At 44.6% G+C, this 11631-nt stretch overlaps 1 protein-coding gene across 1 annotated transcript; it reads left to right on the forward strand.

Moving 5' to 3' along the window:
* Positions 1 to 4774: 4774 nt before the first annotated feature.
* LAMTOR5 (late endosomal/lysosomal adaptor, MAPK and MTOR activator 5) lies at positions 4775 to 9652 on the forward strand. The gene is made up of 4 exons (XM_080800882.1): positions 4775 to 5082; positions 5928 to 5989; positions 8562 to 8679; positions 9322 to 9652. Exons 1-4 carry the CDS (start codon positions 5048 to 5050, stop codon positions 9380 to 9382), a joined length of 276 nt encoding a protein of 91 aa, XP_080657008.1. The 5' UTR covers positions 4775 to 5047; the 3' UTR covers positions 9383 to 9652.
* Positions 9653 to 11631: the final 1979 nt, after the last annotated feature.

Raw genomic sequence — 11631 nt, forward strand, 5'->3', positions numbered from 1 at the left:
TCTCCCTGTATTGCCCTGTATCCCTGTCTCCACTGGGAATGTCTTTGTGTCCAAATCCCCTCTTTCTAAGGACACCTGTCATATAGGATTAGGGCCCCCTGTAATGACCTGATTCGAAGGATTATTTCCAATAAGGTCACATTTAGAGTGAGGACTTAGCATATGAATTTTAGGGAGACACAATTCAACCTGTAACAATGAATGTCTCTGAAGTTGGTTTAAGGAAAGGTCTAAAACAGCCTCCAGCACCTCAATATAGTTAGAGCCCTGGCGGAAGGTGAAGAGGCTGAAGTTCAAGTTCTAAATTAGCCACTTGCCCTCTCTGAGCCTCAGATTTCTTCTCCAGAGAGCAGGAGATCTGGATGGGCCTCCAAAGCCCTCTCACCTCTCCAGGATTGTGCTGCTGAGGAAGTGAGAGAAGTTGAAGCCACGTAGTAGGGAAGTCCATGGTAAGGTTCTACTACCTACAACTAGGGTGATCCTGATCAAGCACCGACCTTCTGAGCCTCAGGGGGTTTTTAACTGTAAAATGGAGACAGTGATGGGAGCTACTTCTTGGACTGTATGATGGAATATCGCTCAGCCAAGAAAAGAAAGAAATCTCGCCATTTGCAAGGGTGTGGATGGACCCAGAGACTATTATGCTAAACAAAATAAGTCAGAGAAAGACAAGTACCATATGATTTCTTTCATATGTGGAATTTAAGAAACTTAACAAGCAAAGGGGAAAAAACATGAGAGAGGAAGAGAAACCAAAAAACAGACTTAACTTAGAGAACAAACTGATGGTTCCCAGAGGGGAGGTGGGTGGGTGAAACAGGTGATGGGGACTGAGGAAAGCATCATCTGAGATGAGCACGGGGTGCCGTACAGAAATGTGCAATCACTGTATTGTACCCCTGAAACTGATATTACACTGTATGTGAACTATACTGGAATTTTTTTAAAAGATTTTATTCATTTATTTGACAGACAGAGATCATAGGTAGGCAGAGAGAGAGGAAGGGAAGCAGGTTCCCCACCGAGCAGAGAGCCCATCGCGGGGCTTGATTCCAAGACCCCGGGACCATGACCCGAGCCGAAGGCAGAAGCTTTAACCCACTGAGCCACCCAGGCGCCCCACTATACTGGAATTAAAAAAAAAAAAAAACTTTTAAAATACGGAACATAAATATTCTGAAAAAAAAAACCAACAACAAAACAAAACCAAAAAAGGCTGTGAGGACTGCGAATTGCCCAGAACACAGTTGTCACTCATGTACATGCACTTTAAATGGTATTACCGCTCTTCATAGTGGCAGTCAGTTAGGCTTTGGATCTGGGACTCTGCTCTCCGCTCTCTGATAGCGTCCACTGTCGGAAAGCAGGGACCCAGTGTCCTATCCAGTGGCTCCCATGGAGTGGACACTTTGGCGGCAACACTCTGGCAACCCAAAGATACATGCCCTTCCCCAGCTCCACCTTACCCAAATCCTGTCCCATTCTATTTAGTTCATTCACACTCGTGTCGTTAGGGTTAGCACTAGGATTTCAGGTGATTTTTCCTCTCACTGTGTTTTATAATTTCTATACCATACAAAAGTGTGATAAACCATATTCGATTAGAGCATTTAACAGGGCTCTGTAGAGCAGCTGTGTAAATCCAGCCCTGCGACCTCCCTCTCCCGGGAACTAGGCCACTGGAGGTATGCCTCAGCGTTTGGCTCCGATCTTCATTTAACTCTTTCCGATTTTCTCAGGGGTGTCCTCACCTAGACTGGAAATGGCGTGAGGAAACAAACAAGGCTTCTTTCTCAGATTTAGCAGAGCTGATTTACTGACTCCCACAATGCACCAGCCCCTCTGACATAAAGCATCTCATATAATCATCCCCATAATCTTATGGGGCAGGAAAGCGTACTGTCAGACCGCAGAGGAGCCCCTGAAGCTCAGAGGTCACGCAGGTAGGCGGTGGTCAAGCCAGGATTCAATTCTACTTGTGTGTGACTCCTAATGCCATCCTAACCAAGCTGTACCGGCTCAGTAGATCCGTGGGTCCCTTTCCTCCAGACTGAGCGGGGTTTTCCATGGCGGTGGTGCCCCCTAGTGGCAGGCTCGGAGCCATTCCCCAGCCAGGTTTCAGGCTCATTCTACTGCAGGTTTGGGACATTGAACACTTCACGGAGTGACCAACAGGGCTGGCCCTGGGTACCAGACCCTGTGCACACAAGGGATAACCAGACTGTGTACCCGAGCTGTGCTTCTTCAATGCCCCTCCCAGGAGGACTCTGCTCCTGAGAGGTCAAGGAAGAGGGGCTAGGGTCTTTGGGGCCAACAGCAACGAGAGGACCTAGAAGGTCTGGTTCCCACAACTGTGCTTCTCACCTCCAACTCCCCAGTCAGGACATACTGGCATGGCCATTCTCTGCTGGATCCTCCTGGGACTCCCATTTTCCAAGAGCTTGTTTATGGAGGAGAGGAGAAAGAAGAGGATAAATATGGCAGAAGTTCAGGACTTAAAAGTTTTTCTTTTTTCTTTTTTTTTTTTTTTAGTAATCTCTACACGCAACGAGGGGCTCAAACTCACAATCCCAAGATCAAGAGTCACACACTTCTCCAACTGAGTCACCCAAGTGCCCCGCGACTTAAAGGTTCTCAACACAACAGAGTTCCTTTCCCAAAAGACCCATCAAGATTCTTCGATATTGAATCCTTACTGTGCTCCACAATGCTCAGCGTTCAGAAATGGAGGAGATACTTTTCCTGTCTTTGAAAAGCAAACATATAAAGAATTACAATGCAACGAGGCAAGTACTTGAATATGGGACTTCTCCTGTCACCCCAGGAATGGATACCAGCACTCAAAACTGAGAAAACCAATCGTCAAATATCCCCACCAACTGGTGAAAGTAGAAAACGGTGTGGGGTCAAGCACACCTCCAACCCTCTCACCAACCCCCTGCACCTCTCCAGCCTATAAGAGCTACCCGCTCCTTCTGCCCACCTCGCAGGGGCCAACAGCAACAGGGCAGAGAACGAAGGATAGTGTGGTATAGTCTGCCCTCCCGCCTCGGGTGTGTCAAGGACGCGTGGGCCAGTGGTCACCCTCTTCCTGCTTGCTCATTTGCCCTTGAGAGGCCTTTCCTATAGCCTGAGAGGAAATCACTAGCTTTTCTGAGAACCCTGTAATCATCAATCTGGCTTTGAGATAATCAGAGATACCTGGGAGCTGCAGTAGCCTATATGGTCACCTGTAGCCACACGTGGCTATTGAACACTTGAAACGTGGCCAGTCTGAACTGAAATGTGCTGTGAAAAATATACACTGGATTTTGAAGACTTTGTACATGGGGAGAAAATGTAATATATCTCATTAGTATTTTCAATTTGATTACATGTTGAAATGACAACATTTTGGACATAGTATCTGGATAAATAAAATATACTATTAAAATTAATTTCACCTGTTTTACTTTTAGTGCGGCCAGGCCAATCACAATCACAAATGTGGGTCAAGCTACAGCTCTACCGGCCGGCACTGTCCCGGAGGTTACAAACGCATGGGGCCATAGGGGGCGCTCGCGCAGAGCCAAGTCTCCGCCTGCAGAACTTCGGAGGGAAGCCAACTGGCTTCTTAGCCTTTTTTAATGCTATCTTTTTTTTTTTTTTTTAAGATTTTATTTAGTTATTAATGCTATCTTTTAAAGGTAGTTTTAAGCTGCTTCTTCTAAGATTTAAATGGCCCATACTATGTTAACATGAATAGTTTTTCTAGGCAGAAGTCCAAAACTCCTGACTTACAACATTCAAGACTAGAATTTTAAGGAAGGTGCAAGTTTCACTACCACAACCAGGGACCCAGTAATTCCATTCTAATAACTTATCATAAATTATTATTTAAAAAAATAATTATCATGGACAAATATTTACCTACAAAGATATTTACCCCGCATTTGTAATCCCTGCCCCCCTAAAACCAACAACCAACTAAGTATTAATAAGGGATTAGTTAGATCATTTATGGTACAACTATATTATGGAATATTTTGTAACTATGACAATGGATGCAAACGAATATTTAATGACCTGAAAAGACATTTATGCTAAATTCTGTGGAAAAGGCTAGCTACAGACCTGCATGTCCATTATGTGTCAATTTTGCCTAAAAAAGAAAAAAATGAATAAAAACACTGAAAATTCTCCAAGGGATTTTTAAAAAGATTTTATTAATTTATTTGAGAGAAAGCATGAGCAAGGTACGGGCAGAGGAAGAGGGACAGAGACAGAGGGAAGCCGACTCCCCAGTGAGCTGGGAGCACAGCACGAGGAACGAGGCTCCATCCCAGGACCCCAAGATCAAGACCCAAGAGGAAGTCTGACAACCCACTGACCCACCCAGGTGCCCCTCTCCACGGGATTTTAAGTCCTCTCTGGACAGACTATGGGTGGCTTTCCTTATTTCACAACTGCTCTTTTAAAGTTATTTTTAAGTAGTCCTACCCAGTCTTCTTTACAGGTGACACCTTCTTTTCCTGCGCCCTCGCCAAAGGAAGAACCAATGTCTTCCCAATACCTAGCTTGGGGTTTTCACGGAGTTGCAGGTGGTCTTCTAGCCCCCGCGCGCACGTCACCTCCCCTACACGACTGTGCACCAGGGTTCTGCGTCTCTCTCTGTCCCTGCCGCACCGCCTGGATCTCACCCTGTCTGACCCGCCCGGTTATTGCAAAACGCAAACAAGATCTGGCCTGAAGGTTTCGGAGTCGGTTGAACGGGAATGCAAAGGTCGACAACGCCGAGACACGGTGCCAGGCCGGAACTGAGGCCGTGCAGCCCGGCCGCACACCTCTCCTCGTGCGGGAACTACTCGTGTCACCCGGTTGCGGATCTGGGCGGCGGAGGCAGAACCAACTTTTCCAAACACAGCGCGGAGGTCGCCCAGCGAAGTTTGTCCCTTCGGAGGCGCCGTCCCCCGCTGCGCCCGGCCCGGGTCACGTGAGCGAGACGCGCCCCGGGCCTGGGGCGGAGAAGGAGGTGTCGAGCTGAGGGATCCCCGGCCGGGCAGGCGGGATGGAGGCCACCTTGGAGCAGCACTTGGAGGATACGTGAGTAGCGCGGCGGGGGGACTTGAGCGGGACACGGGGCGCGCGCTGAGATTGCCGGCCGGGCGTGTCCGGGACGCCGCGCGACCCTCGGGCCTGGGGGTAGGGGAGAGGGTGACGCGGCGAGCCCTGTCCCGCGGCCGCGGGGTGGAGGGGGTGACCCGGAATTAAAATCCCGCAATCCCGCCGGGGCCCCGCACCCTCCCTCCGGGAGCTAGTTTCCGCAGCCCAAGGCCAAAACCGCCCGTCGTGTTGCAGTTGTCTGTATGGCAGGGTCGTTCCTCAGTAGTTTTAGGAAACGGGTTCATTTGGGGGAAGGTTGTACCAGGTGTGCAAAGCGAACCCTGCAACGTGAACATAAACACAAGTCTCTCCTCGCGTGTGTAACCAGTTACTTGGTGCTTGAGGAAACGAAAGACCTCTCAAATTTTCGAACAAGTAATATCCATGTAGGGTGTAAAATTGAAAGTACAAGATAGGCGCACCGGGAAACAGCTCCCTCCCACCAGCGCTCCTCAGTTTCTCCCACTTCCCCTCCTGGAGGCAACCAGTGTTTTTTCGTCATTTTGAACAACGGCGACAAAATACTGATAAATTGTCATGTTTGCGGCTCTCGGAAGCTCAGCAGTACCTGACATAATCTTTTCTCCCATCACACGTACATTGGTTTAACTATTAAATTTAAAGTAGTTCATTGTAGTTTAATTTTTCTCAGCGTGATAAAAAAGCAGTGGTTTAAAGCGCAACAGTGCCTGGTACATAAAAAAAACCTGTAAGTGTGTGTTATAATTATTTAAATTCATTTCCTGACATCATCTCCTTCATTCCTCTGGTGCTCCTGGAATTAGAATGAAGAATCCATCCATTGTTGGAGTCCTGTGCACAGATTCACAAGGACTTAATCTGGGCTGTAAGTATGTCACGGTCAACTCTGGTGGATTGCATAGCATTTGATATTGACTAGGAGCCTAGTGTGCTGTTCTCTAGTTTTTGTACTTCCTGTTATCCTGCCGCTTTCTGGGTTCTTTGGTGAGAGTAGAGTTTATCTCCAAACAGGATTAGAAAATTGAAACTTTTCAGTTGGTATTGATGAAGGTAGAAGTGGTCCTTGCAGTTCTAGCACTAGAAATTGTTTCTACTAAAATAGTATTTGAATTATTTTAAATTGGGTCTAGTAAGGACCTCAGATAATGACATCAGGTACCATAGGTTGAGAATGGGTGCAGACTGCTAGGGTTTTGTGTACTTTATCTCTGATTTTCACAATAACCCAGGAAGATGGACAGTGCTGTTTTGTAGTCCGAATACACCTGAGTAAGAGAGTAGGCGGTAAAAATGAGAGCTTCAGAGTTGAATGCATGGGGTCGGCCCCCTGCTCTTCCATTGCTAATAGTGTGACCTTGGACCAAAAATTCTGAGCCTCAGTTTCTCTGCTGGGTTGTTTTTGTTGGTTGGCTAATTGGTTGGTTGTATAGATTTCTTTTCAAAGGTAAAAACTCTTAAATACAAGTCTAAACAGAATTACTCTGTCAAAGTCAGTGATAATGTCACTTCCAGATACTTACCAGTATCTTCCTTGTCTTCTCTAAGTGGAGAAAGGGGTCTGATATTTTATTCATATACCTCCTTCTTATCTGCAGTGTAATATACAATTTCTTGTGGGCACAATAACTTCTCCACATCTGTATCAAGAATGTGAAACCCAAAGTCCTCCTCCATGGCCACGATAATCTCCACTTGGTCCACACGGTCTAAGCCATTTGTTCTTTTCATCAAATGGGAATTTACCTAGAGCTTTTCTGGGTCGATTTTTTCATTGAGTTTAAAGACTTTGATTTGTTTGTTTTTATAAAGAACATGGTCTTTGATTCCCTCTCATGTCAGAGGAGGCACATCAGGATACTGGCAGCCCATCTGTAGAACTGCCCGGACCCTGCATGAGCACCGAGGCCGCCTGCACAGGCACAGCCCTCATCTGGGCCTCTGTGGGGTACAGGATGGTGCTGAGCAGGCGGGCCTTGGCCAGCGAGGGGGCATTGGGCAGCAAAGGTCTAGGGCAGTTGGCTGACACGGGTGGAAAGGACATGAGCTGCCAAGGCTATGCCAACCCAGGATCTCTGTACTGGGTTGTGGTTTAATAATGACAGTAATTATAGAATTGCATTTATTGAGCACCTGCTATGTGCCGGGCACCACTCTAAGTGCTTTCCCCAAACTAAGTCATTTAATCCTTGTAGCAGCCCTTTGAGGCAGATGAAGAAATTGAGGTTGAGTAACTCTCCCTAGGTCACAGAGCTAGGGTTGAGATAGGATTTCAGTCTGGCTCCAAAACCTCTTAGTCACAGTGTTGTAAGATTATATAATGTGTGTGAAACACTCAGCACAGAACCCAGACATGATGCTCAATAAATGGTAAGAGTTACAGATGAGGAGATAAATCCTGAAAGGTAAGTAACTAAAGTGTTCAGCTAATTCATGTCCTAACTCGTAAACCAAGGACTCCTCCTTCCTTACTCCTCTTTACTGCAGGAATTTTTAAAGCTCTGAATTTCTGCTGGGAGGGTAACTGAAAGAGGTAATCTGTGTAACTCAGATTTTATACAAATCTAGTTGGGAGAAAAAAGGCAGATTTACTTGAGGTGCTGGTTGATGGAAAGCCTGAAATTCAGGTGTGGAAATCTAAAATGAGGTAAGTTCCTCCAAGAAACCTTCAGGGCCCAAAAGACTGCACCGTCTGTCCAGTTAGCGTTTTCTGTAACCATAGGAAATCCGCCGGCTCTACCACACTGGTGTGTCTGTTATCCACCATAGTTCCAAGCAGGCGAGCTTGTGCTGCCTTTGTATGTGGAAGTGTAAACTTAGTAATTACCTTTTGTATGGGGCACCCAAGATTATCTACAGGCGAAAACAAATATTAACAAAAAGCCAGTTAAGTTTGTATTTGAAAACAGCCAGTTTATTCAAGTCGAAATAACTGCGCACAGAATATTCACGTGTACTGTCAACAAGGTGATCTTGCAACTGAACTCCTGAGTAAAGACTTGTATCCTTTAAGGTTGAGCTTGCTGAAAGAAAATCAGATTTCCCATGAGGAAAATTATTCGTTTCAACAAGTCTCTTGCCCTTACTGCTTTTTGTCAACTTCACCTTTGAGTGTCTTGTTGGTTTCACAAAGCTTCCTGTAAAAGGCATTTATGGCTTTCAGACTGACTTGAATTACAGTTTCCTTATAGGCGTGAGAAGGTGTTCAGAGATGGTGATGAGAGTGATTGGAAATTGAGTGTCTCCTGACGCTTTATTGATTTAAGAACTGTTGTCTGGCTTTCTCGCTGATGTAACCAGCTGAGTATCAGGACAAAATCATTTCATGTCGGTACCTAACCTAAAAGACCATGAACTGAGCCTTCTTTTTGTGAATAAATCAGTGAGAGATTCTACTATAGCTGTGTACTCATTGACACGATTACATCTCTGTCTTCCAGGCCGTGGGACCCTGTCAGATGAGCATGCCGGGGTGATATCCGTTCTAGCCCAGCAAGCAGCTAAGCTGACCTCAGACCCCACTGATATCCCTGTGGTGTGTCTAGAATCAGATAATGGGTGAGTACATGTTGACAGATTCTTTCCTTTTTAATCAGAAAAGTCGCTGGGAAGGTTGAGTGGGGCCTGCCCTGTGTTATTAGCAATTTGCATTCAAAGAACTTGGAAGGAGGCTCTTCACTCTTTGGACCACAAAATAGACTGATCTCCGAAGCTTAATGTGCTTTCAGACCATAGTGACATTTAAATGAAGAGTAAGAATTGTCCTGACTGTCAAGAAAAAGAAAGTAATAAATAGCATAGGCAAAGACCAATCAAGGAACAGAAACCACTTCCATAGTAATAGAAATACTAAAGCTGTTCCGGGTGAGCATCCTCGGAGTAATAGTAAGTGATGAAAGCAGAGAACGGAACTGTGCAGTGTGATCAGTTTTGTAAAAAGAGCAGACAAACGCACGGATGGTATACATGCAGCTAACAGAACACAGTAGTGCCTGTTTCTGAGCTGTAGGATTATAGATTCATTTGTATATTTTATACTTTTCTGTATTTCCCAAATGTTTTCTTATATTCATATATTGCTTTTATACCTTAAAAAATGATAAATAATACTTTTTTAGTTGTATCTTAAACCAAACAGTGTCTTTAATCTTCAGCAGACTCCCACTTGTAACATTTTTACGGAATATCTTTGCCTTTCAGGAACATCATGATCCAGAAACATGACGGCATCACCGTGGCGGTGCACAAGATGGCCTCCTGATGGCTCATGGCGGTTCTCCAGCAGCCTATCGACGGGGCTCAATCCTGCCTGTGTAAATTATCTTAGACAACTACACCAGTCCTAGTAGTCAGGCCATTTATTTCATGTGCATTGGGCACTTTTCTCTTAATTTTAGAGCACACTTCTTTTGGACATTCAATGGATGACTTATCCAAATATTAGTAAGAAAGGATCATGTTTTGAAGCAGCAGGTCCCAGTCACTTTGTACATAGAATTTTCTTACATTCAATAAATCTGGTCAGAGGAAAGCTTGGCTCTTTTCTGGATTCTTTACATTCTTAGCAAACGTTCATTTTTTTGAATTACCAAATTATAATTTTTTTTAAGTCTTTGCTCCAAGTCAATCTCTTCTCTCTCAGAAGCTTCCTGAACTACAGTCTCACACAAGTGTCCATGGATACTAAAAACCAATTAAGCCTATTCCCACCCCATAACAACATAATAGCTATTATCATTAAGTACCTATTAGATACCAGGAACTCATTTAATTCTCACTGATAACTCTATATGTACTCTTAGCTGCCCCATTTTGCCTTTGTGTAACTAAGGCTAAGGGATTTGCAGAGTAACTCAGGGACGCCTGGGCAGCTCAGACAGTTAAGCGTCCGCCTTGGGCTCATACCATGATCCCAGGGTCCTGGGATCGAGTCCCACCCACATTGGGCTTTCTGCTCGTTGGGGAGTCTGCTGCTCCCTCTCCCTCTGCCCCTCCCCCCGCTCATGTTCTCCCTCTCTCTTGCACTCTCAAATAAGTAAATAAAATCTTAAAAAAAAAAAGACTCCCAACTCTGAGCTTGCACTTTGAACACCAGACCATTATAAAAATAGGCATGTTTGGTGAGAAAAAAAAAAATCTAACACCTGAACGTAGAAGACAACATCATCTTTTCTTTAACCTTTATAGTTCTCAACAGCAGAATGGAGCACAGGCAGGCACAGATGACCTCATTATGTTGAATTTAAATGCAGTCCTGTTACTTTTTAGCAATTTAGTATTTGACAGTATAAAAAAAATCTCCAGAATATTATTTATTCCAAAATATCAAGCACCTCCAAATACAAGATACTGTAAGAGGATACAAAGATTTTGCATTAAGACCTGGTTCCAGCCTTTGAGTTCGTACTTTGATAGAAGGAATGTGCACATATATTGTCTTCACCAATACTTGACATGTAGTACATATGTTTGTTTTATATATTAAAAATGGTTTGTATGTTACATTGTATTTGTCTGGCCTGCCTCTGCATAGGTTTTGAGGGCAGGGGCTTTGTCTTAGTCAGTGTATTCCAAGTACTTAGTACCAGGACACAGTAGGCTCTGAATACTTGCCAAATAGACTATATAACTAATAGAAGAGAGATTTATGGAAGGACCTAGGCCTTCTCAGGCAGAGGGAGTGGCAATAGCAAACACCAGTGATAGACCAGGAGGACTATTTATGTAATACTAAATGTTTTAGTTTGGTTCTAAGGTAGGAGATGAAAAAGCTGGGAGGTAGGGAAGGAACTTAAATATCTACTTTTTAAGAATCCTGGGCCTTATCCTGTTAGCAATATGGAGTTCGGAATAAGTAAGCCTCTAATCTGAGCTTAAAGGTGAATCTGATGAGGTAGACCAAACTCACTTCTTTTCAAGCTGAAAAACTTGCTCTTAGTATTTATTTCCAGTTCATAACCCTGAGTGATAAGAGCCGATCTTTAGATTCGCTACACGCTAGACACATGCTAAACAATTTACATGTATTAGCTCATTTAATCCTCTTACAAGCTATGGCCCCCATTTCAGAGGAAGAAATAGGCTCAGTAGGATAAAGTCCTTAGCTCGTGATCAAACATGAGAGACAATTGAAAAAAATTGGCAGATGGGGCACCTGGGTGGCTCAGGGGGTTAAGCCTCTGCCTTCAGCTCAGGTCATGATCTCAGGGTCCTGGGATTGAGCCCCACATCGGGCTCAGTGGGGAGCCTGCTTCCCCCTCTCTGCCTGCTTCCCTGCCTACTTGTGATTTCTCTCTGTCAAATAAATAAATAAATAAATTTTTTTAAATCAGCAGAAAGGAAAAGAGAACAAAGGAAGATAACTGCATTGTCTATTCTAGAGATAGAAAGAACTAGGTGCCTTGGAAAGAAGCAGTCAACTCAGAGGGAAGGGTCAGAGAGCAAAGATGGCTGGGTTTGATTTTAGATATGCTTAACTTGAATTTCTAACGGCAATGCTGGTGGGAATGT

This window comes from Martes martes (genome assembly GCF_963455335.1).
Source record: "Martes martes genome assembly, chromosome: 4".
NCBI lineage: Eukaryota > Metazoa > Chordata > Mammalia > Carnivora > Mustelidae > Martes > Martes martes.